Source organism: Labrus mixtus, chromosome 14 (assembly GCF_963584025.1).
Source record: "Labrus mixtus chromosome 14, fLabMix1.1, whole genome shotgun sequence".
NCBI classification, from domain to species: Eukaryota; Metazoa; Chordata; class Actinopteri; order Labriformes; family Labridae; genus Labrus; species Labrus mixtus.
Window position 1 is genome coordinate 10,394,012 of NC_083625.1, and position 26,698 is coordinate 10,420,709.

At 39.2% G+C, this 26,698-nt stretch overlaps 1 protein-coding gene across 1 annotated transcript; it reads left to right on the plus strand.

The window, feature by feature from the left end:
• Positions 1–1,181: 1,181 nt before the first annotated feature.
• Positions 1,182–25,876, plus strand: trpc4a (transient receptor potential cation channel, subfamily C, member 4a). The gene is made up of 15 exons (XM_061055015.1): positions 1,182–1,807; positions 4,756–4,983; positions 6,002–6,220; positions 10,007–10,147; positions 10,730–10,906; positions 11,566–11,766; positions 19,556–19,892; positions 20,873–21,012; positions 21,100–21,300; positions 21,395–21,516; positions 21,664–21,859; positions 21,948–22,142; positions 22,704–22,745; positions 23,013–23,102; positions 24,088–25,876. The coding sequence occupies exons 2-15, from the start codon at positions 4,825–4,827 to the stop codon at positions 24,751–24,753; spliced, it is 2,886 nt and encodes a 961-aa protein (XP_060910998.1). The 5' UTR covers positions 1,182–1,807; positions 4,756–4,824; the 3' UTR covers positions 24,754–25,876.
• The last annotated feature ends 822 nt before the right edge of the window (positions 25,877–26,698 follow it).

Here is a 26,698-nt window from a genome sequence, read left to right on the forward strand (position 1 = left end):
CACTATTAGCAAGAATTTACAACATCAACAGTGAGCTATTGAGATGGAGAGCGAGATAGACAGAGTGGTGCTTCAGCTAAGAGTAGTGCAAAGTCTGAGTTAAGCTGAACAATAGTCAAACACTACCAAGTTAACAATGTCTTTTATACACAATGATATGAAAGATGTATAAGTTAAGATTATGTTAACTAGCCCAAAGCAATCAGTTAAACTCGTGTTGTGACTATGTATCCTGTAGGTACCCAATTAGCTAAAGTTAGCATTAAAACACTTTCTACTTATATTTACCTCTTTTATTTTTTTACATAGTACCACAGTAAAGGTGTAACATTTGAGCTAAGGTAAGTGGGGAAGCAGTAAAAAGATAAAATGTCAAATTCCCTAAGTTTATACTTGCTAACCGGGAACGTTGAAGTAGCCTGCAACATTACAATAACCTATCAAAATAATTCTTCTGACACATTTTTTATAGTGTTGTATTAAACTAACAGGCATTAAGGTATAGTCATAGCCTTTTTGTTCTTTATCAGTTGCAACATCATTGATTAAGCCTATCACTTTTTGAATGATAACATTTGGCCTAAACTTCATTCTGAATCAGACATTATGCAGGATTCAACACAACTTTCTGCAATTTCTAATGCAATGAACCAATGATAGCATTTAAAATACAAAGGTTTTGTTACATAAAATGCTTTCTACACTCTTTATCTACTTCACTAAAGAACAGGATCTTCTGCTTCCTGTCACTATCAGCATCCATCATCCCAGATAATTGGGAACCAAATTCTAAAGTGCATTAGTTTGTTTTTTTCTTGGTGTTATATGGTTTGTAAGTGCTTAATGAGGATCTTCAAAAATATTTTTTACACAGTTACATAAACGTAAAATTGTGTCTGGCTATCAGTTTCAAACGCCATGTATTAAAATTGTACAATAAAAGCATGGAGAGAATATTACTGGGTTACAATGCAAATCTCGTCGTTATTAGAATCATTTGCAGTATTATTGACCTCTCTTACTTATCTTGAGTGTATTATTTAGAGGATTTAACCGGAATGGGAAACTGGAATTATGTAATTATTTTAGCGTGATTTCCATGTCTTTGAAAGGGGAACTGTCTGGATGAGATGCTTGTTTAAATTCCTTTTTTTCTCCCCTCTTACTGCGAGAGTGTTCAATGCGTCTCCAAGTGCGCACGAACAGTCTGCAGCAGCAGAGCGCCGCAGACCGCCTGCCAGGCATCTGGCTGCTCTGCGTTTATTTCTGGAGGCGCTGCTTTTCGCACAATCACCCCCCAACAGGTGGATAAGTCGACTGGGCAGGAACATCGGTTAAAAAGACAGCCTAGAGGCAAACTGGGCGCGCTGCTGAACCAGCTGTAATTCTCCGAGGAAACTTCCTCTGCTGTTATTTTCGTCTCCAGGATTTGAAGCGCGGTGTGCGCCAGGGACTGTGTTTGTCTCTCAAATTAGACCAAATGGAAGTCGTGATCAAGACTGACCGAATCTGGATGAGCAATCGGAAGACCGTTAAGTCTGCAGAAATAAGAGGGAAAAATGCAGACTAGACAGAAAAGCAAGAAAAAGACGGACTCTCATTGAGGAACCAACATAGGCTATAAACGCGCAGTCTGCAGACTCGCACTGCAGTTCCACCTCGGGGGATGCTTAATTCAAGTTTATTGAGGCTTTTTTTTTCCTCGGTGAAGAACATCTGCTGTATGTCCTCATGTGTCCCCAGGATATTTTCCAAAGGAGTAAAACTACTCTCCATGAGCGACGCACCAATGCCCAACAATTAAAAGGTAAGTTTGTTGCTCATACTAAAAAAAATTTAAAGCTTTTTTTTTTTTTTTCTGGTTTAAAAGGTTTTCATGCTACACAGGAATAGACTGTAGGGAAGAAAAATTTAACTTGGCGCCTCTAGAGCCACTCTGCTTGCAAGTGGAGGACCCCCGCAGGGAGCAGAAGCCCTGACAGAGGAGTCATTTCTCATTTACACAACACATTTATTAGCTGTTCCGTGGAACAATTCCCGCACACAAACAGAAATAAAAATGTCAAAATCTCACCTGTGAGTGTTTACATGCGCCATTTAAACCAAATGCCTCATGCAGAGCTGTTGTCGTGAATTAGTGTGCGCTGACATTTTAATGTGTTATTGTCATTGCAAACACACATGGCAGGATTCTCTATATGGGCTGCATGGTCTGCTGGAGAGCACCTCTATGCCGAGTGTGCTGTCTAATCAATGAAACTCTCTATATATAATATAAAAACGTTTGGCTCAACATATGTCTTACCCCTGCACCATGGTGCTAACCTTTTTGTAAGAGCTCAAATTTGATCATATACGGAGTCCAGTAAACTGTAATTACTTTCTCTCTGAACAGAAGTGTGTTTGTGTTTCAAATCAGTACACAGAAGTCAGCAGACCTTCCACAAAAACGTTGATTCGCCCAGTGTCGTTTTAAATGACAAAAACACATCAACAGAAGACAGCATTCAAGCAAAATATAGTGAAAAACACGATATTTGATATAGAGTGAAGTAAGTAGTTGAGTATAGCCTATGTGATCTCACCTTATATCAGAGACAAGAACATAACCCAAAGCTTTTATACTCCTCAGTGGAATAGTTGTTGGCAGACCAACTTTGAGGATAATTGAATACTTACTATAAATCAATATTTCTTTACAACAAGTGTTGAAATTAGTTCCTCTTTTGGCACCATGATCTGTCGTACTGTAGTAACACTTTCTCTGCACAGTGTCTGAGTTTTACTCTGCCTTGTGCAGGCTGGAGTTATTCAGCAGCAGTGACTGCAGGGTGCCCATGTGGCCAGTTCATAAGCATTTTGTTTCAAATTGAAACTGTTCAGCAAAGGACCATAGCAATATCAATCTAACACCGCAGGGTCTCAAATGAGGTGTGAAAATGTGCTGCCAGAGGAGCCCTGGAGTTCACAGAGTTCTCAGTGGAGCAAAATCTTTCTTTTTTTACCGTTTTCTGAAGTTCTTTTCTTTCATGGGGGGAAATAAGATGTCATTAGAGAGCAGCAAGTGGCAACTTTGCTGCAAGCGCAAATGACAGATGACAAAACGTAACAGAAATGTTGCTTAGGAACAGCAGCCAACGGTGTAGCTTTAATTTTGACCACTTTCGGTTGTAGATTTGCTATTCAGCCTTCTCAAATTACTGCTTCTAGGGCACGTCAAGTTGTTAGGACATTAAAACCTGAAAATTAAATTATTGATTGCCATTTGTGAGGTTACCAGGCTACCAGGGTGTCACTGTTAATGCCAAGAAAGAGCAAAGCACATGCACTAATACTTTAAATATCAATATGTAATTTTTGCAATTTTCAGATGACTTTTATGAAATCGTAAACATCAGTATATGTCAAATAGTTTGTTTGAGGTGGAGCTTCTTTCCGTTGGAGAGGGCAAAAATGTGTGTTACGTAGCTAACACACTACAGCACTACAACAACAGTACAGTTTTTTTAAAATAAAAGGATAAGCTGTTTTTATTTTTGGTCTTAGAACAATAAGGCTACTGTGTTACTGTTAATCCAGTCATTAATATTGAATAGAGACGTTCAGTTGTCATTTAGAGAGAGGGCATAACACAAGCTACTTGCTGGTTTCGTTTATTAACATGTAACCTTTTTCTGCTTCGTAGAGTGTGTCAAGGATTGTGCTGCACCCTTTTTCTCAGGGCGCTGTGGATGAAAATCTTCCGAAGATCATTAGAGAACTGCCAGTCAGCCAATCCCTTGTGTTTACATTCACTTTTTGTGAATCTCTTTAATATATCAATAGTGCTTATACTGGCATGAATGTGGTTACAGTCTGAGGAAATCCTTGAAGAAAGTGACAGAAATTGTAAGGTTACTTTTCCTGTGATGGGGAACACTTGTTATTCTTGTTCTACTTGTGCTTAGTAATTTGGTATTGCAGTGAGTTGGTAGACCTCACCACTAGCAGGTTCAAGTGAAACAAGATATCTAGAACATCCCCTTATCAGAGAGAGAATTACTCTACAGAGTCACTGTGCCCTTGTGAAGTTTTGTTTCTGGGAAGCATGACATCCAAAAGAGCTGGAGGTGTCACTTTACTGTCACAAAGCAACCTTATTAGCCATCTGCTGCCTGTCATTTAGAAAATATGGTTAATGACTATTTCAAGCTAATAGTAACTCACAATTGTATCATCCTTCACTCAATAGCCAGAGCCGGATATGTACAGTAGCCTATATGTATAAAATGATGTGTTGTGAAACAGGTAGAGCTGCCACTGTCAGCTATTTGTCTCTGATTCTCATTCATGTCAGATTTACCTGATAGGTCAGCGTAAAACTATGCAACAACTATGTGAGGCCGTTGGAAAAGAAGAGAAGTATGTCTCTCCAAAATCACTAGAATCCACTCACTGAAAAAAGAGCCAAATAAATGTCTACATTACAGTTTTAGTAGACTAATGTCTTTGAACATGTTTGAGAGTCTTCGTTAATGCAGACTCTTTTCCCTCCTGTTTAATTATTTGACACTGAATTACTTAACTTAAGGTAGAGCTTGGATAGAAAGTTCATTATTGAATGGACAAGGGTTATCGACCTGCTTCTTTCCTCTCTTTCTGCATTATTATCTTACCTCTGTCCTTGTCCTTTCTCTCTTTGCAGTTTTCTTACTTGTGAAAATGTCAATGTCAAGTGTCTTCTTTCTATCACACCTTTATCCCTGTCCCTTCTAGTGTGAACTCCCTCAGCCTGGCAGCAGCTGTAGCCGTGTTAAGGGTGCTGGTAAGCTGAAGCCCGGGGAGATGTCACAACTCTACTACCGGCGGACTGACAGCTCCTCTTACCGGGACCGCATCCCGCTGAGAATTGTGCGGGCTGAATCGGAGCTGTCGCCTTTGGAGAAAGCTTACCTCGGAGCTGTGGAGAAGGGGGACTACGCTAGTGTCAAACAGGCTTTGGAGGTGTGTATTTGTAAATGCATGGCATTACGGATCGATGGATTCGGTAAATAGATTAGTGAATACAGCCACTGAAACTATAGGGTGGATAATAAAACTCTTGTGTAATTACATTAATTAAAAATGATCAGAAGATTTATGAGTAACATCTGCAGCTGTGATTGCTGTCTCCTTTCCAATAACATCTGTGGCCTTATTTCACCCTGACATAGTGTCAGACCTCGAGTAGACACAAAATATTGCTATGGACCAGCTGCTCTGTAGTCTCATGGTATCTCGGATGCCAAGCATGAAATAACACACACACAAACATAGGGCTTATCACATAGCGATGCCGTAAACAATACAGTGCAGGAATGCAAGAAGGACTCTTGTGAATTATTGAACCGAGAACAAATCGCACTCTTTAAGCCCTACTGTTGTATTTTGCTGCACGCTTTCATGACAGCAATTGTTGCTGCCTGACAAATAATGCCAAACATGTCTACCAAAGCTACTCTTCCACAAATTTCTATAGATTCTGACTGAAAAGTACGAGTATTATCCTTCCTTAAAGTTTTGTTGTACTGCCGTACGCATGACAGCAGTCTGTAAAAAGAATAAAAGAGAGCATACTCAGCTTTAATAATATCCTGGAAGGATTGGTGGTCATCTTAAGACCATTAAGCTTTATTACATGAATGTTTATCTGCATCCTAGTGGTAACATCTGCTCTTAGATGTTGCCTCTCAACTCACCAAAAAGCACCAAAAAAGTTGCTCACGGCTTCCAGAGTTTTTATTGTCAAATGTTTGGCAATGTATTTCGAAATAAACTACTACAGAGTACTACTACAATTTAGCATTGCACTTTATTTAGACTACTACTCTGTAGACTTTCAGTGCTGTCAGAAGTGAAGTTTTCATTTCCTCTTAGAACTGACTATGTAGCCTGTGTCAATATGTATTTTCCCCGTCCAATCAGTTTTCTTCACGCAGTCGCACTTGAAACAAACCCTGACTTTTCGATCGCAATTTTTCAGGAGGCAGAGATCTACTTCAAGATCAACATCAACTGCATCGACCCCCTCGGCCGCACAGCTCTGCTCATTGCCATCGAGAACGAGAACCTGGAAATTATTGAACTCTTACTGAGCTTCAATGTCTATGTTGGTGACGCTCTGCTGCACGCAATCCGCAAAGAAGTGGTGGGAGCTGTGGAGCTGCTGCTAAATCACAAGAAGCCCAGTGGGGGCATGCAGGTGAGCAGGAGACTTAATGACTGACAATGATTCCTCACATCCCAGCACTGTCTTAAACCAAAGATTGCTGATCAATATGGCCAAATTGTCTCTAAAAAACAACATAGCAAAGTGGCCCACATGTCAGATCACAGTAGGGATTTTGGATATTACTAAGTGCTACAGTGCAGTGTCAGCCATTTGAATACTGTTATTCATGTGTAGCTTCAAAGGTTTATACAGCTGCCTGGAGGCTTTTATTCTGTCTGAAATAATTGACCATGTATTGTTGGCAACTGCAAAAGCTGACACTTCAAAAAGCTGTCTTCATAAGCCTCTTCTCTGTATTTTGGAAAAGAAACAGGTTTTACAGAAAGATTGACTGAGTAAGCTCTTTGAGGGGAAATATGAAGAAGATTTGTCCAAATTTAGAATGTATTCATATCGGATGTTTTGTTTGTGTGTGTGTGTGTGTTAGCTTGGGGATTCAGATGAGCATGAGAACTCCAAGCTGCCGTTCCTAAACAATCTTCTTGTTTTCGGTGATAAGAACCTCTTGTTTATTCGCTGTAATCAAAACAAATACTGTGTAATTATGGTCAGACTGGCATGCTTCTGCACTGATTGCTCTCTACTCAAGGAACATTTTCTTTTACTTGTTCCACACACACACATACAGTGTACTGAATTTACCCAGAACACACAAATATATTCTTCACATGCTCACATGCTCTAGTCCGTTCCGTTCCTGTCGTGTCCTGTTGGAGTCTGTTCAATTGGCTTTAATAAATCAGCGTTAAGTAGATCAATAAAAAGGGAGTATTGAAAAAAGTAAAGTAAGAACACAGTAAAGAAGGGAGAGAGAGGACACAAGACTTGTTATTTAAGCATGTTTTTTTTCAATCGATAGAGGGCCTCTGAGAAACCGAGGGCAAACATTCCCTCAGCTGTGACACCTAGAAGCTGCCACATTTTGTCAGTTTCTTACTCCTTTATAAGATAGTGCTTCTTTTCCTCACATCAGTAGTTTATGAAAACATATCACTCCAGCACTTCCAAATTTCCCCAAGAGGGGCTTATTGATTATATTAAAAGGCTTTATGGTAACAAAGAGCATCCTATTTGTTGCCTGTCTTATATGCGATTTATTAATAAGGGGGTTCATTTTAATGGTTTATGGGAACTGTTTGCGTTTGTCTTACTTTGCCAGCTTTATGAATGATGTGTTTGTAATAATCTTTCAAGTGTTATTTTATTTGTTTTCCTGTTGAGGCACACATCTGTTTCAAACAGCTTTGTGTTTTATCCTCTCAGTACAGATACGCCTCTGTCAGAGGCACAAACACTGGAGCTGATAGTGTTTCTTAATTAAAAGCCTTCGGGTACCTCTCGTTTTTGTTTTCCTTTTGTATTTTTTATTCTTTCTTTTCATTATCCATTTTTTTGTCGTGGCTTCATGGCTTCAGTGCCAGCCGCATATCTGAGTACACAAGGACAGCAATCGAAGGAATCACTCTTATTTCCTAAATTTAACATTAAGCAGGATGCAAAGAGAGCATAACCACAGAAAATCACACATATTTTCCACACTCTCGTTAAGAAGAAAGTGGCCCAATGGTCACTCATTTGTGATGCTGTGGAATCCAAGGTGGAAAGCAACAAGAGGGCTTAAAAAAAGTAAATTAAAAACCACAGCACATTGTAATGATGTTACACTTTTATTAAGAATTGTGACGGTGAGTACTTCACTCCTATCGTGGTCTCAAACATGTATTACACAGACAAGTGGGGCAGAAACACTGCTCCGTGCTTGGGCATAGACCAAGCTTGTTTGATGTAGATTATTTCATGTCCCTCCCCCAGAGTATAGAGCTTATTAGATCGTCCCACTTTGTAAAATATGATGACTCTCACACATTGCTCTGTGCCACTTTTGGAGTTTTTTTCGCTGCACGCTGACTTCTGAGTTGTAAGTAATTACATGGCAAAATTACTTTGTAGCTTAATATGGATGATGCAATATTTCAGAAAAGAAAATTGTCCCATTTTTTCATATAAAGGAGTGATATAACAGAGTTTAACTGATATTGCTTTTGTGTTCCCTCATACGCAGCACAGTACACAATTTTGTGCTTTTTGCATTCACATCTTTTATCTTTAAGTCATTTTTCTGAAATCAACATGATGACTATGTAAGATATAAACATTGCTGAAACATTGCAGACACCTCCAAACCAGCCGTGTGGATTGGAATATAATCAACACTGATTGGTTGGTCAGCCTTTCCATCACAGTGAAACTCCTCAACATTTACATGAATAGGTTAGGTTATTGAGGCTATTGTTCAGATATGTATGGTACCCAGAAGTTGAATATCAATGACTTTGGTTATTCCCTGACTTTCCCTTGGCTAAACATAGAAGGTGAACAGCATGATACCTGCTACACATCAGCATTTTTAGCATCCCTGTGCTTAACAAGGTCTACAGTCTCATGCTAGTAGCAGAGATACAATTTACAACTATGAATTTTAACAATGCATATTTGAATGGAATACCTATTTATAAATACATTACAAATGACTAATATCCTATTTACCTGGAAAAGTGTGCATATAAATATATTGAATCCAATTTGAAAAGACATCATCACATTCCCCTGCTGTGTGTAGAAAGGGTTTTCAGAAGCGATTAAGCAATTTGTATTTCTCCTGAAAGACAGTCATAAACTCACGCTTGTTTTGTAAAGTGAAATTGAAAATGCAAAAGACTGAAGAGATACAGAAAACTAAACAGCTGTGCATTCCTTTATTGAGATAGACCCAAGTAGCATTAGACCAATAGAAATAAACCCCCTCTTTCATCTGTAGCATTTTACTAACAGAATTTGATATAGCAAAAACAAAACAACAAAGTATGGTATTTGCCTTGCTTAGCCTTGTAGCTTAGCAGTGCACATATAGGCTCAAGTCCAATTCATGAGATTATTAATGTCATTTTATGTTCAAATTTGGTCAATCTGACAAGATGGCATACACCTGTTTCACCTCAAATCTCTTTTCCTTCCATTCGTCCAGTGACAGTAAAAGAGAGAGGGCTGAGTTTTTTTTACGCTCCTATCTCTTTTAGACTTTGGACAGCCTTTCTAAAACTAAAGTGGCCTCCAACCTTTGCTCTTTCTGCTGCATGTTTCTAAATAGGTTCAAACTCATCACAGTTATTTTCTGACTCTACTTTCCTCACTCCACTACATAATCAGATAGCAGGCCTTCAATTAAGAAGAAGCAAAAAAGGGTATTTCCACTGAATGGACAGGGAATAGCATAGGGCTTAGCTGGAGTGGGTGATAAGAGGGATAGGTGGAATGAGAATTATTCAGAGCATAAAGATTCTCCCTGACACCTGTGAAATACTGATTCTTTTAAATTGCTTGACCTTGTCCAGAAGGATTGATATGTATGGCGTGATGTTTGCAACTCGGACCAAGGACAAAGTTCCTCGCTGGTATTTGCAGCTGAAAATGGATTCAAAAGTTGATTTCTTGTTTTTCCCTACCCTTACATCATTAAATGGAACAGGAAACTGAGTTTAAACGTAATCTTTCAATCTTTGCGCTGTGTTTAATCACACCAATAAATTCTTTTGAACACTGAGCCTGTCTTTTAAACTTCACAGAGAATAAGGACCCTAAGGCCTAATAATTAATCGATCACATAAAGTCAAATACCTAATGTGTTGCTTGGAGAGCTTATAAAATAAAATTTGTGTCATTCAAGCGTTTTTTTCCCCCTCTACTCTCCCGTCAAAGGTTCCTCCCATCTTATTGGACAAGCAGTTTTCCGACTTTACCCCTGACATCACCCCCATCATCCTCGCGGCACACACCAACAACTATGAAATCATCAAGCTCCTGGTGCAGAAAGGTGTGTCTATGCCACAGCCACATGAGGTGAGAACACATTACGTATTTCTGTTGTGGTGTGAACTGTATTCCAGTTGATATCAGCTATTAGAAGAAACCCAAACCCTTTTTTCTCCTAAATGTCAAAAAACAAAAGTCTGTATTGCAGCTTGGTTGAAGTCTTTTTTAATGGATAGGAAATTGATAAATAAGTCAAGAGAATACATTCAGATGATACTGAAGGCAACTTTTTAATTCAGCAAATACATGTATTTTGATGAAGGTATTTACTCAGAACACAGTAAATATCATTTTTAGAATTTGGCATATTCTTATTAAAAGATTCAATCAGGAGTTATTGAAGTTTTCTGTTAATGTGAAAGGGTTTTACATTTGTAAGATGTGTGTTTATTAAGGTTAGGATTAGCTGAGGAATAGCTGTTTTTTTCTGTAGATTGAACATTTTCATAAAAAATATAAATATTTTTCATTCTGTATGAGGTCAACAAAGTATTTATTGTCCCTTGAACAGCTTCACATATAAGATTCTTTACTTCTGTCGCTGGATCACAACATGATCACATAATAAAGGCTCATGGAAATATGCCCGTGCTATGTTTGATGCTGCAGGTGCGCTGTAACTGTGTGGAGTGTGTGTCCAGTTCAGATGTGGACAGTCTGCGGCACTCTCGCTCACGCCTCAATATTTACAAAGCGCTGTCGAGTCCCTCGCTGATCGCGCTCTCCAGTGAGGACCCTTTCCTTACCGCGTTCAGGCTCAGCTGGGAGCTGCAGGAGCTCAGCAAGGTGAGGAAAGAGAGAGAGAGAGAGACAGCAACCAGTGAAGCAGAAACATCATTTCATAGGATTTTTAGAAAAAAAGTGAAACCTTGGCTGTATGCTGCATTGATTAACCTTTATGTGCCCTTTCATGATACAGTCATGTTACATTGAATCCCCTGTCAATTGATAAGTCGAGTGGAAAAATAATTGGTCAAGGTAAATGTCAGTTGATATTATAGAGAAAAATACATACAACAGAATCCATGCCTGCTGTGGTCTGTGATTACCTTCAAATGTTTTAGTAACGCTCTAAAGCAAAGTTTAAATGAGATCATGTCAGATTCTCTCAAATGTAATATGAATATTTCAGAACTCATGTTTGCACTTACTTTGCATACTGTACAGCTCTGTGACTTTGATGTTTTTTGTTACTAATTAAATGCAGTTTTTTTTATTTATTTTTATTATTTAATCATCTGTAAACTTAAAACAACCACAGAATATAAAATGGAAAGCATTTGAAACAGCTTCATGACACAAAATACTAGAGGTAAGGTTTGGTTTAGAATCACCACTTTGCACACCTGTACTTTAATATTGTACTTGAAATGGTTACTTTAGATCTTATCTGCACTCCTCTTGTCAGACTTGAGATGCTAAGTGATATCTGTGTTCTTTTTCAGGTGGAGAACGAGTTCAAATCCGAGTACGAGGAGCTATCCCAGCAGTGTAAACAGTTTGCGAAGGACCTTCTGGACCAGACGAGAAGCTCCAGAGAGCTGGAGATGATCCTCAACTACAGGGATGACATCAATTTATTGGAGGAGGAGGGCAACAATGACCTAGCAAGACTCAAACTGGCTATTAAGTACCACCAGAAAGAGGTGAGCATCATGTTCTGTCATCCATAGCTTAAGACGAGGATTAAATGGTAAAATTTATGAAAATTAAGTCAGTGGGGCTGAGATACGGCAATAGTTTAATATCTGTAGTTATTTTGATACTCAACCTGTGAATGTATCACAATTGAATTGAATTTAGGACCCAGATGCAGGACACATAAACAGAGGGGTTGATTGGTAATGAGGTTTATTGTGGCAAATGGAGATGAAGATGGGTTGAAGGTTATTCTGGAGGTTAGCAGAGTGAAGGGGGTGAAGGCTGACCAGACCAGAGTTTGGGTGTGAGTGTGGCTGAGCAGTCTTGAGTCCAGAGAGCAGATTGAGGCAGATGGCTGAGCAGGAAGGCAGGTGGGTGAATGGTGATCCTGAAGCAAAGAAAAAAAACAGGATGAAACTCAAAAACCAAAACAAGCACAAAAGATTAATTTCTAAGATTTTTCTCTCTCTTTTTCAAAGTCTTAATTTAGCCTGAGCCGTAGTCTACCGCAGTAGTTGATACAACGATCTGGCAATGAGTGGATGGAGAGCCGGGGTGTATATATACTGCTGAGTTGATGAGGAGATGGAGAGCTGGTGTGCAGGTGAGAGCAGGTGAAATGAATGAACCTCAATCAGGACGGAGCCAGAGTGAGAGAGCCATGATATGTATTTGAAGGACAAACCAAGATAGAGAAAGAAGTCAGAGTATTGGCCTTTTAAATAGTCAGAAATCACATTGTGTCTGTTACGTTTGTATTTTATCCCCCTGTTTTCTTTTATTCATACTGTAGTGTGTTTCAAATTGTTAGATTTTATTCCCATATACCACAGGCAAACATTCACTGTGTATGTTCCTTTGGAGGGCTTCCAATCCGATGAGTTTTTGCTACACCAGGCCAATTCATCTCGCAGGTGTAGCTGCCAGTCAGAATAAACTGGTGTAATGATGTAAGATTAGCCTCAGGTTCTTCTTTGATGGCTCCAGATGCTTGTTTTTGGCACGGTTTTATCTGTTGGCACTTTTGGGAATCTCACTCAGATGATGGATAGGCGAGCTTGAATTCTATAACTAAAGGCTCGCAGCTGCAACGTGATTCCATCTTAGACGTAACTGTAGCTGTCACAATGATTACTTTCCAAAAGAGACAATTTCATCATGGAAACACACCTGCTCTCTATTTGTCTTCAATATCATGTAGAATGTGTATATTATTCAATGATTTAAAAAAATGTTGGTAATGAAGGCATCCTTTAAATGTTTGGCATTATAATTTAGTTGACAAACAAAGATTGATACAGCCCTCTTATATCTTGTTTAAGAACTGAGAAATATGATTGGGGCTTAAGATAATTATTTGCCATTCTCTTTTGTTATTACTTAAAGTCAAAGTCACTTGACAATTATTTAACAGAACGCTTCGAGAATGTTTAAAGCGTGTTGTTTTAATGAAGACAAAACAGTTGGGACTGATGCCTGCGTTTTGATTGACTGGATTTGATTGGGGAAACAGGAGGCTTGGTTTATCGTTATTAAGTTTAGCCCTGCAGGCTTTCTTAGGCTACATGTAAAGGGATTTATTGGTATTACACAACATAGTTGTTCTGTTGAGTATAAAGGTGAGGCAAATTGATGAGGAGGCAGACACATTAATCCATGGAGAGTCTCATTATTAAATCATCTGTCTCTGCTGGGGGCTCTTCACAGTTGTCAAAGCAGGTGCACTTTGAGAGCCGTTGTTCCCTGCTTCATCCATCCAGTTGTTTAGTAATCAAGGCGCAGGTTGGCAGACGAACAAAAAGGGCAATTGGGAGTAGTGCAAGTGTACAGGCGGACATGATGACGGGCATTCCCCTGTCTCCTCAGTCTCTGGCAGTAGATCTGTCATCCCGCACAGTGTACACCGAAATCTTCTCCTGGTTTCTGACCTGGCGGCTCCACCATGCATCTCCTCTCCCAGGAGTGTTTTAATTACACGGTTATGTTCCAGTATGGCCGTCCTCTGCATATTATCAATGACAGCCTTCGATTGCACTGCAGGTTTGATGGAGGACGATGTCTCATGATGTGGTTAACAATCCACCCAGCTGCCCTTTTCAAATGATGAATGTCCCTGCTACCCAGACTGGTTTGCATTGATCTCAGGTTAAAATTATTCTGCTGCAAACGCTCATTCTCTGATGTTTTGTAATAAAGCAAGGGTGTGTGGGTCCGCTGTGAGAAACTATGATAGAGTACAGAATTAATTTGATGTTAAAAAAGAAACCTTCCTATGAATGAGAAATGTTGTCTGTTTAGTCTGTAAGTATTTCATATGGTAGAATAATGTTTTTCCAAATGCAGTCTTCTACAAATTGAGCTGAATTCAGCTTTATTCTAATGACGCAGTCCTGATTCAGTCTTGTTTCAATCCTAAAGTAAGTTGTTTTCTATTCCGAAACGATACATTTCTGCATTGGGAGATATTCTGTCAGATTTTCTGTTAGACAGGTATAACTTTTCCTTACAGCTGTGGCTCATTGAATTCATAACACTTGGTTATGAATGGGATTAGTTACTTCTGATAGTCACTTTACATAGCAACCTCTGCCCTCAGTGTGTGAATGGGTCTGAATAGGTAGGTGTGCGGTGTCAAAGTGCTTTTAGTAGTCAGAAGACTAGAAAAGCGCTTTACAAGCTCAAGTCCATTTACCATTTTTTTGTTGTACAATTTATAATGCTGCTACGATGCCCTGAAAGCATACAAAGAGAATACATCTAGGAAACAAGCTGTCCAAAACATTATTATTTTTTTACATAAATTCATCCACTTTAACCAATATTCCTTTCCGAGGAGCACTCTGCCAAAAAGCGTTGGCTTTTTCTGAGATTTGTCAGACATTCTTTTGTAAACTATTTGATGCTTTTGAGAGAGGGCACTTAAAGTGTGTGAAGCATTAAAGCATTACACGCTTTTGAACATAGAATTGCTTCTTTAACAAGAGTAGTAGTAGAAATTACTCAGCTCCCTGCAGAACCTGCCATAAAGATTCCTGCTGCTGTCTCCTGAGGAAGGAAAGTGATATCTGTACGGAACAAATGTACGCACACACTTTGAAAGTACACACATATACAGGGGCATTTACTGTGATTGCTTTGTGCTTGTGACAGAAGATCTTTAAGCCAGACAGGGCTTCACTCCCTACGAGGCATCGGGGGTCAAGTGGACCCTCAGCTGGACTGGAAAGGCTTGTTTGATGTTCCTGTATAGGAAGCTGCTATTATTTCAGAGCATTTTGTCTGTGGTGTGATCACCACTTGTCTTTTTTCAGCAATTTAGCAGACAAACACTCAGGCTCTTATAATTGGCATGACATTCAGCCTGAATGTGTGATTTTTTTTATTTATTTCGCTTTTATAGTTCTGGCTGTTGATGAGAGATGCAGTGAGTCATGACGAGCATGTTTTGACCTTCAACTCAACACATAGAATGATAGTTCTCCTCTTAGCCCCCTATATTTGTTGTGTTGTGTACGTTTTTGTATTTATCCTCGCATCTTTGTGTGTTTTTCAGCTTTGCTGCTGATGTGCTCCCGGGGTTTAGAAAGCCAATTTAAAATGGTCTGAAGAGAAATCTCCACAGGCTTTCTGTCTGGAGAGCGGCGCTAACAGAACAGGCTGCGCTTTGATGCAGCAGGAGGCCCAATCAGATAAATATGATCAGTAACACACACGCATTAAAAAGCAGATTACCCCATTATCTCCCTGAGGGTTTTCACACTAGATTACTCTCATTCACGTTGAAATACTTTTAAAAAGGGTAGGTAAGCTGCGCTCATTTTAGATCAGTGTGAACTAAAACAGATTCTTCAACATTGGAAATTCTCGCAGGCGCTTGAGAAAAGGGATCGCTTTTTCCTGCTGTAGTTAGATGTTGCCCCCTTGTGATGTCCCATAAAAACTGCAATTCAATGTTTCAAAATGTTTTATAGTGTCTCCATTGAATGGTTGTAAAATTGCAACAGGAATAACTGCTATGTGGTAAAGGCCCATTAGCGCAGAGAAGCTATACACATTTACGGCTTGTAACTGTTCGTTCCTAAAACAGTGACAATCAGTACAGGGGAAATATTCTCGTTTTTTTTTAAACTTTTTTTATCTTGTAATCTAAATGCATTCATTCTATCACAGTGTTGTCAAAAGGATGTTGTTTTGTTTTCTAAACGTTATTGTAGTGCTCAGTTTATGTCACAGGTGTAAAAGTATAGGAAAATGTTCTGAAAGTGCCAATTTTCAGTTCATTTATTCATTTTTGTGGTATTTTAGCAGTGTTATGTAGAGTCCATCAAAGCTCTGTTATTATAGGAGAGAAAACTATTTTTTTTCCTGTACACTATAAAGAGTTGGAGGATTGCAGCTATAGACTTCAGCTATGCAGCATGTATTCTCATTGGCCTAGCCCACTTGGTGCACTAGGCAAGACTTCTGGTGCCCCTTGCATTGCAACCAATTCCACCATCAATCACAATATTCATACACTTGAAGAAAACTAGCATACAGCTTTTCTTTATTTAAACCTGATATTTATCGGTACAGTAAGTGTCACTAACACACTCTAAAAACTCGTCTGCACTCCTCGCCCACAAAGAGCAGATAACAAGTAGCAGTGTTGTGATTTTTTTGTGATCAGGTTGAGCAGGGAGCAAGAAAATAGGACCTTTTTAAATTGGTGATGTAGTTATATTTTCTTGGCGTCTTTTGTTATATAACTGAATAATAGCATGGCAATTACATTGGATAAAATAACATTAAGTAGCAGAATGACTTTAAACTTTGGGAAAAGGGGTTTATCCTCCACTGAAAAATATCTGAAATAACCAATGTTTGGTTTAAAAAAAAACAATAGACTTCAAAGCAACCAAATATACTGTTAAAAAAATGCAGAAGTTGTTTCAAACTTCAGCAGCTGTATGTTGTGCCCTTGTCAGTCTGTGTGAGTTTGAGTGGAGTGGAGCTTTCATGTTGTCAATGCTGCAGGGAAACCTGTTTTATCAGAACGAGAAAGCCCCCACACTGGTCCTCACACATACTGAGAAGCTCTGTGTTGGTATTTGTTGACAGTTTACTGCGGAGAGATGAAGGAAAAAGTTTCCAAACTGTACTTCAGACTAGGGAAATTTAAATATGACACTTTATTGAAGCTAAGTTTTGGACATACTGTGACAGACGGTTGAAGGGTGCCTAACCCGGTAGACTGACTTTGTTTGTTTTCATCCACGAAAAATATTCTATTCTATATTTGTCTAAGCTTAAACAGTGTGAACTGGACAACCTGATATAAAAATCTTGTTTAAACAGCTTAATATTTTCATTATTGTTTAAAATGCTCCTTTTTAAGTACCTTATGTTATTAGGGTTATTCAATTACTATTCTAGCTGTTGTGAATCGCCTAATTATAATATTAATAAACTCATTGTCATCGCCGTCAGAGCTTAATATTCCATGCGGATTAAGGCACCTTAAGTTTTTTTTGTTTGCTACAATAAATCACGTGTTGCAATGATGCAAGCTAAAATGTGTTAATGATGGATCACTCATCTAAAAGTACAGATACCTACAAATGCTCAAAGGCTTCATACATTTATATGGTGTTGCACAATAATAATAAAAAAATGGCTATTTTTTTCCCCCTATGCTGTTCTTAGACGATACGTAGCCTGAGAAAAGACTCAGGATTTATTTGCTGTAATGATGTTAATGCTCAAATGAGTCATTAAAAAAGAACATATGCATGTTTTTTATAGTGGAAGCTGTTTAAGTGATAATTTATCATTATCTTAATGCTCTCTCTCACTCTCACTGTATTTCTCTCTGTATCTCTCTGTATCTCTCTGTATTCTCTCTCTCTCTCTCTCTCTCTCTCTTTCTCTCTTTCTTTGCCTCATTCAAAAAAAAGGATTGCTCTTTTTTCCATTCGTCCATGAACTTAATTTCCTCCTTTATTCCCTCTTTGCATTTGCTCTGAAGTTTTGTTGCAATGCTGTAGTTATAGAATGGAAATATGAGACATTCAACTCCAGACCCCAACACAGATAGGTTTCTCTAGTTCCCATAGTAACAAGGCTGCAGAGTTGGTGAATTGGCACCTAACAGTACTGGTCCAAGATTTGACTGTGATGTATAAGCTTACTGTAACATATTTCACAACATTGTGTGCGCTTGTGTGTTTTTTCATGGGATTTTGTGCATGCTGCTGACTCATCTTTTTACAATAATACAACGTGAGTTTGTTTCCCAGATATCTGCAGCTTTTCCCCAGATGCTGCTGATGCTTCAGTCTATTTGGCTGAGGCAGACCAAAGCACATCTGTAGTTTTGATACAGTGACTTTTGGCCTCACTGATGGTAAACCTGCACTCAGTTACCCAGAGGCGCATGACAATAGCTTAGTCAAAATTTCCTTTGTTGTTCTTTAACATTTTGCAATCACATGAGGCAATGATCTGACAGAAACACAAAACATCAAACCTGCCGTACAACAGAAAAGGAGACAATACATTTCCCACATGATGATTCATCTTCAAAACATTTTCAGTAATTAGTGTTGTGGGGAGAGACATAAAATAATGTCTGCTTTAGATTAAGTTAAATTAGTGCTGACATCTCAGGATGGACTTCTTTATTAATCTTGGAAAATCAAAAAACATGTAATTCAGTCATTTTAAGTCACAGTCTTGACCTGCTGATTTCTTTATATTGTACAGCCTGTGTAGTTTGTCAGGGGAGACTTCTCATGACCTCCTTTTGCAACATAAAACCTTAAAATCACTCTCCTCACTTATGAAACTCTCAATAGTCAAGCACCATCAATTCACAAAGAGCTCATAGTGCCATGTCACCCCTCTTCAACATTATGCCTGCAGGATGCAGCCTTTTTTGTGGCACCAAAGGACTCTAAAAGTAATCTGGGAGGTAGAGCCTTCAGTGATCAGGCCCTTCTCTTCAGACACTATCTCTCATTTTTAGACTTTAGGTTTAAAACGTTCTGTTTTGAAGCTTATAGTCCGGACTGAGGCTGGGAGCAGCCCCTAGTTGTGCTGCTATTGGTTTAGACTGCTGGGGGACCTGCTTGACTCCAACTGCGTCAGTTACTACTATTGCTCATATGATCTTTATAGTTAGTATCACTATTATTAGGTTGGCATGGCAGACAGCACTGTCACCTCACAGCAAGAAGCTTCAATTCCTGGTGTTGGCATTTCTGTGTTGAGTTTTCAGGCACCATCCATGTCTGTGTGGGTTCTCACGAACAGTCCAAAGACGCAAAGATATGCTCATCGGGTTTGTCAGCTGGCTCTAAAAATTGCCTGAGTATCAATTTCTTCTTGTCAGCCCAGTGGTATACTGTTGACCTGTCAGGAGTGTACCCTGACTCTCACCCAATGACTGCTAGGATTGGCTCCAGTCCCCCCCTTGCAACCCTAAACAGGGGGAATGGAAATGGATGGATGGATTTTAACCATTATTTTATGCATTGTTGCTATAATTCTATACTATTATTGATTGATCGCCTTTTAAAATATCCACTGATGGTTACCCAAACACCCGCAACACCTGTACTCTGAAGTTTGCATGGTCTGGACTATGGCTGGGTATTGGAAAGAAGCTCACAATTCAATTTGATTTTGATTGTTAAGGTCATGATTCTATAGGATATCATTTTTTTAAAGCGATTTTATCTCTGTAGGTCAGAAAAGATGACAAATATAACTTGTTCTACTTATAATTCTATTCTATCTTTTTTTTCTTTAAAGTTTGTTGCTCAGCCAAACTGCCAGCAGCTTTTGGCGTCCCGTTGGTATGACGAGTTCCCCGGCTGGAGACGCCGCCACTGGGCAGGAAAGTTCCTCACCTGCGTCTTCATCGGTCTTCTGTACCCCATGTTTGCTATCTGCTACCTCATCGCCCCCAAGAGTCGCTACGGCCTCTTCATCGGCAAGCCCTTCATCAAATTCATCTGCCACACGTCATCTTACCTGACTTTTCTGTTCCTGCTGCTCCTCGCCTCCCAGCACATCGTCACCACAGAGCAGGACAGGCAGGGCCCTGCACCCACAACAGTGGAGTGGATGATCCTGCCCTGGGTGCTGGGTGAGTAAAATGGGTGAAGACTGAGGGTTTGGAATTCAGGATAGTTACCCAAATGTACCCAAATTACCACATGGCAATAAAACATGGGTGAAATGGGAATAGATGTTAAAATTCAAAACATAATCATGTTTTAAGGTTCTGAGTTGTCAGTTTTGTGTTAATTAAGTCCTGAAAAATCATGTTTGTTCAATTATTTTGTCACTGTAGATCTCTCTGGTCATAGTTGCTGAATTTAGTCTAAATTGATTCGAGATTGATCTAATTTAAGGTTGTGAAAGTACTCAAGAGTTTTTCCTTGTTGGTTACTCTGCTCATGTTTATGCACAATAGCAAAGTGATTTTAGAGATATTATCAGCTTATCGTTTAGTCAGTCAGACAACCAGGTTTGGTCGAGAATTTGAGCTTCCCACACTATGCATGAGGTTTGGGAAATTGGCCGCTATATGAATATTGTGAAAGGATAAAAACAACATTTACACATCAGAATAAATAATTATAACTTTGGTACTTCACAGTGTTTTCAATACTGCTCAAAATCAGCTGGTTAATAACCAAATACCTGCAGGAACATGTAATATTCAGTTCTCACACTGTTCTGCAGTAAATAGCACAACTGTTACAATGGTAAACTTTCAAATAAGAAAGTTAGCATTGCCTCTGTTAGCATGTTAACATAGTTACTCTAAACACCACGGTGCCTCCATATAACTTAAGAGCTGAAGATCCTTTATCTGTTCAATGAAAAAACTGAAAAAGAAATCTCATATCTTTTGTTCTGATGACTAAGTCAGGGGAGTTTCATGTCTATCCAAGCTAGAAGTGATCCAACTCCTACTCACCTAATATTGTGATACAATATACGAGACTATTTTCGGACCACTGTGGATGTCAAGTTAACTCTAGTTCTTCCAGGGAAACTTTCTTTTTATGTCCATGGTTTGGGGATTATAGGTGATAATTCAATGTTTTTTTCCCCAAGGATTCATCTGGGCAGAAATCAAACAGATGTGGGATGGTGGATTTCAAGACTATGTCCATGATTGGTGGAACCTCATGGACTTTGTCATGAACTCTCTATACCTGGCAACCATCTCCCTGAAGATTGTAGCCTACACTAAGGTAACCATTTTTCCATAAATAGCAGCAGGTGGGGTGTAACTTTGACATGCTCTCATTGTATCTTTTATTCCTGTTTTTCCTCTTCAGTACAGTGGTAGTAAACCCAGGAACCAGTGGGAGATGTGGCACCCGACATTAGTGGCAGAGGCCGTGTTTGCAATTGCCAACATTTTCAGTTCACTGCGCCTCATCTCGCTCTTCACTGCCAACTCTCATCTGGGGCCGCTGCAGATTTCTCTGGGGAGAATGCTACTGGACATCCTGAAGTTCCTCTTCATTTACTGTCTGGTAAACAAACAGGAATACTAACAAGCAAACACACTTCTACGAAAGGTACAGAAGATATGAGAAAGAAAAACTAACTAAATCATCCTTTCTCCAGGTCCTGCTGGCCTTTGCTAACGGGCTGAACCAGCTGTATTTTTACTATGAGACGAAAGCGTCAGATGAGAGAGGAAAATGCAAAGGTATCCGCTGTGTGGAGCAGAATAACGCTTTCTCCACGTAAGTCTAAACCTGTGTGTACAGAACAGATTTTAGATGTTGAGAAATGTGTTGGCAAAGATAGTCTTGGAATATTACTGTTAGTGGCTGAAACATTTCATGAAAACTCTCAAATAGTCCAACTACTAAGGAAAACTTGTTTTGCAGATTATTTGAGACACTGCAGTCCCTCTTCTGGTCAATCTTTGGTCTCATCAGTCTCTATGTGACCAACGTGGACGCAGACCATCAGTTCACTGAGTTTGTTGGGGCCACCATGTTTGGCACCTACAACATCATCTCCCTGGTGGTGCTTCTCAACATGCTCATAGCCATGATGAACAACTCCTACCAGCACATCGCAGTGAGCAAACATCAGAGGAATAAATGATGCAGCACAAACTGGTGTTTGTGTTGGCAGCGCTTCTCAAGTTCTCTTCACTCTGTTTCAGGATCATGCAGACATCGAGTGGAAGTTTGCCAGGACGAAGCTGTGGATGAGTTACTTTGAAGAAGGAGCCACACTGCCGGCCCCGTTCAACATCATCCCCAGTCCCAAATCATTCTGGTACCTCGTGTGCTGGATCAAGAGACAAGTGTGCAAAAGGGCCAGATCCAAGCGGCCTGAAACCTTTGGAACTCTTGGAGTAAGTCGGTTTCAAACCCTTAAACACGTTTAAATATGTTTTACAAAGATTGATAAAAGCGGGTGTGTTATGTTTGAAGAGTTGAACTTTGAAAATGCAAATAGTTTGTAGTTAAATGTTACACAGCATGTACAGAATCCAGTTTAAATTCTACAACTCTGACATTATTTGCTATTGATTTGGCTGCCAGTTTTTTAGAGGAAGAGTAGACCTGAAATTATTAGAAACACAAAAAAAATATTTGAGTTTTTGCACTTTGGCGCAACCTTCCAAGCATTCTCTACATGTCAAACATCAGGATTTGCTGCTGAAAACTGAAAAGATTGTTCATTTTTTTGCAGCTCTAAAGATTGACAGGTTGATTTGAATGTTTATTTTTAATATAGTAGAAATCTGATGAATTCTTTTGTGCTGGAACACTCTACAGCCACCGACACTGAGAGCCACAGACGCTTTGTTTAATACAAATGTTCGATACCGTGAAGTAAAACTAAATATGCATCTCTTTCTCTTTCTCTTTTTTTTTTATCTCAACTTCTCTGACATGTGATATGTGCACAGAGGAGAGCAGCAGAGAACTTGAGGATTAACCACCAGTATCAGGTAAATGCAGTATATATATATATATAGCCCACACGATTACACTCAGTGGGATGTTCATCACTACTCTCTGTAGAAGATTTTCACTTTGTCAGTAACTGCAGGTGGTTATGTTAGTCTTTTGTCAAAGATGTAGCTAAAAATGGGTGCATATTTCTCATCTTATACCTGGCAGGTTGATTATGAGTTTTTTGTAAAAGGAACCCGTTCAATCATTGAGAGGATGATGACATTTTTGTTCAAAGGCAGTTCTTTTTTCTACTGATGCAGGAGGTCCTGAGAAATTTGGTGAAACGTTACGTGGCCGCAATGATCAGAGATGCCAAGACTGAGGAAGGCCTGACCGAAGAGAACTTCAAGGTAGGAATATTTTCTACAGAGGAGAGAATACAACATAACGCATGTATAAACAATATACTGTATGTATGTAAAAAAAAAAAACATGGAGAATTATCACTAAGACTCTGTAGTAAGACCTCATTGTCTTGTGTTTATGGGCCATAACTATTTTGGTTAACCTTCATCTCATATTAGTTTATATTAGTGCACTGGTTCCCTGGACACACACAAACCTTTGATACATTGTTTTTTAAAATAAGTTTAATTGATACAATCCTATCCTATACAATATGCCTACACACTTGTTCTCACCAAAATACCTTTCTTTAAATTGCCCAGTAATGTTTTAACATTACTTTATTTAATATGTGCTAATGTAATTTTGACAACCTCAGAGATGACAGAGCCTTGCGTCCCTCCCTGAGATCTCAGGCGACCCCTAAGGGGGGCCCGGACACCAGGTTGCGAACCAATGCATCAGTGTCAAAAAAAAAAAGAACAACCTAAGAAACTCACTGTAAGAGATACCTGAGCAACAACAAAAGGCAAATAATTAAAAGGTAGCAACAATCTGCTGAACATAGCTAAACATTGAGCTGCTACAGAGCTAGATGTTTCCCTCAGGAGTCCTGGGAAAGTATTGTGGGTTTTTTTTTTCCTCAACCCGTGATAGGCTGAGTCATATCAGCAATTTCAGTGACCGTGTGCAAGATAAAATACCTAATGGCACGTTAAAGTAGATTGTCAGATACTTGCTAACTGTGATTTGGATCTTCTAAGAATATCCAAGAAGACTAATCTGGCAAGTGCTGTGTGAAAAAGAGAGTGCTGCATTATTATTTCATGAATTACATTATATCCTCTTAGTATGGCATCACTTAAACATGAATAATTTCTCTGCGGAGTGTTCTGCAGATACCAACAACCGAGACTTATAGTCATATACAGCATTAGTTATTCGATATTATTTTACCAGTCAAGTTCACATTTTGCTTCAATCACACAGGAGCTGAAACAGGATATCTCCAGTTTCCGTTACGAGGTGATAGGCATGGTGAAAACAGGGACGCCGGCTCTACAGGGGGCAAAGGCCAGTGGAAGCTCGGCGGAGTCTGCCCTCGCTTATCCCAACTCCTCCCTCAAGGTTTCTGTAAGTCCTCAGAGCAGCCAGACCAAAAGCAAACTCAACCGATTCAAGATGACCGCGTCCATCCTCAAACACTGCAGCTCTGTAGCGTCGCCGAGGCCCCCTGAAGCCTTCAACGGCCTGCCCAATGGACTCCTATCGGTGGCATCAGACGAGAGCCCCAGTGAAAAGGCCAGCCAGAGGAGAAACTTTCCCAAAGATATTACTGACTTTGGTTTGTTCCAAAAACGCCACGGGGGTGGTAGTAAAGACGAATGTGGTGCAGGAGAGATTCCTAGGAACATGTACTCTTTGTCAGAGGAAGCAGGGGACTCAGAAGCTGAAAGGAAAAAAACCAGTAAAGATGAAAAGGAACTCCTGGGGACAGAAAAAGACGAAAAGGATGCTGCAAATGAGGCCAGTACTGAAAATAACGAGGATAAAGGTGAGGCAAGAGAAACAGAAGAAAAGGACACAGAAAGTTCGCCCGGCAGTGACTCAGTAGCTGAGGGATGTTTGTCGGAGACATCCAGAGGGGAAGATTAATACATGATGATGGATGAATAGGCCTTTATGTGGATTAAAGAAAGACAGACTGACAATCAATGTGAGCTTAAAGTGTGGATGCCACCGTTCGTTTGGAAAGAGTCTTAACTTTTCCAGTTATTACTAACTGATGATCAGCTCTGATCTGTGGAGACTCAGGGAGGACTTTGGTTCAAGTGTTTTTAAATACTGATATATTAGCAGCGGAGATGCAGTGAAGCGAATCAAAGCTCTGTATTAGCATTGTGAGGATTTGATTGTATGATAAAGTCTTTTCATCGTCTCTCAACCCTTACAGATGGGTAGAAAGTCATTATTTTCCTAATCTGATCATTGTTCTCTTCTTAAACCGTCTATTTCTCCCAGTCCCACGGTAGCCTATAGGGGCAAAGTGGTACAAATCTTTCCATTTAGAGAAACATGCTGCAAATTCAGAATTGAGTTAACATCTTTAGATTTAGAGTTTTGTAATGTGAATCTTTTCAGACATTGCAGCATGTTTGCCCCTTGTCAGCCACCATACATTCCTTTTTCCTACATGTGCCCTTGTTATCCATAATTCACTGAACTACATCAGTCTCTCTCTCTCTCTCTACCTCTTTTCCTCCTCTGTTTATCTTTACACTGCTTATCTCTCTGCATTCTTATCTCTATACAGCAATAGATGTGTTCAGTTTTAGACCTGACTCTCTGCCTTACTCTTGTCTGTTTCTGCACTTTACTCGCTTTACAGTATCTCAAAGTGTGTCTTCTCTAATCATGCAGCTACAAAACAACAACTCTCTCTCAATGTTTTTCTATGCAAAAACCTGGGATCGTGGTCCCGATTATTCTGAAGGGGATTATGGTACATTTAACAGGCAACTAATTCATGATAAACATTCTCGTATGTTGTTCGCATTGAGCCGACTGTGAAAGACAATGCTGAGATACAAAGTAGGAAATTCAACCCAACAACCTTTAACATATTATTCATGTTTTATCAATTCTATGAGCGAATTACATTTTATTTTGAACAAATTTGCTGTTTGAAATTGGTATCATTAGATGTCATGTTAGTTTGAATGGCTAATGTTTTAGAGGTAAAAACAGTAAATCTACAATAAATGAAATACATATTTGGCTTTTCTTGCTTTTGTTCAATACTGGTCAACAACAGACATGAGTTCTTAAACATTGTTTTCACAATGTGAGGGTTACTTCCTTATCCTTTCATGCACTGCTTTTTCGACCTTGAAAATGTTCAATGGTGAAGATGCAGTCAGAACATTTAGAAGAAGAAGAAAGTCAAGTCTTTTGTTCTTTACTGTTTAAACAGTCGTAAGAAACCCTGTTTGAAAACCAACATATGAAATAACCAGTCCACCGCCTGCTGAGCTGACTGTTTCCAGCTGATTTCAATAGCTGTTTACTGTCTGTTTTTTTCTATTTGCACCGCTCAATGGCCTGTGAATTCTATCAGCGACGAGTGACAAAGCAAGTGCAGAAGAGATGAAATATTCAACAGATGATGCAAACGAGCTCCAAGTGTGATCAAAAGGCCGAGCTGGAATTCTCCTGGGTTTGAAATGGGTCTTTCAACTGTACTGAACCCGACTGTCACAGCCGCACAATCAAACATATAAAGCCTTTAAACAGATAGCAGATTTACTCACTATGAATTTTTCTGGTTTCAGTTGAATATATTTTAAGTGACTGATTCTTTCTTGACCTAGACCTATCTATTTTAGATTAGACAATGAAAGTGATTGATTTAAAATGGTCAGACTAAAATGTATACTTTGTTTAATAAATATACATGTCACGGTATACAGTATTCAAATCTTCTATCTTACAAACAAGAGACAGGTTTGCTGACACAGTATGATCATTGTTATAATACCTTTTGTCAATTGTTCTGATATTTTTTAGCAGATCTGTGTTTTGCCTGAGGTGTACTCTCATT

Excerpts from the sequence above, each read along its gene's own strand:
- trpc4a (XM_061055015.1), top strand. The coding sequence starts at position 4,825 with ATGTCACAACTCTACTACCGGCGGACTGACAGCTCCTCTTACCGGGAC. Across the intron at positions 6,221-10,006 it reads AGCCCAGTGGGGGCATGCAG|GTTCCTCCCATCTTATTGGA; the intron begins GTGAGCAGGAGA and ends CTCCCGTCAAAG. Across the intron at positions 23,103-24,087 it reads TGACCGAAGAGAACTTCAAG|GAGCTGAAACAGGATATCTC; the intron begins GTAGGAATATTT and ends TCAATCACACAG.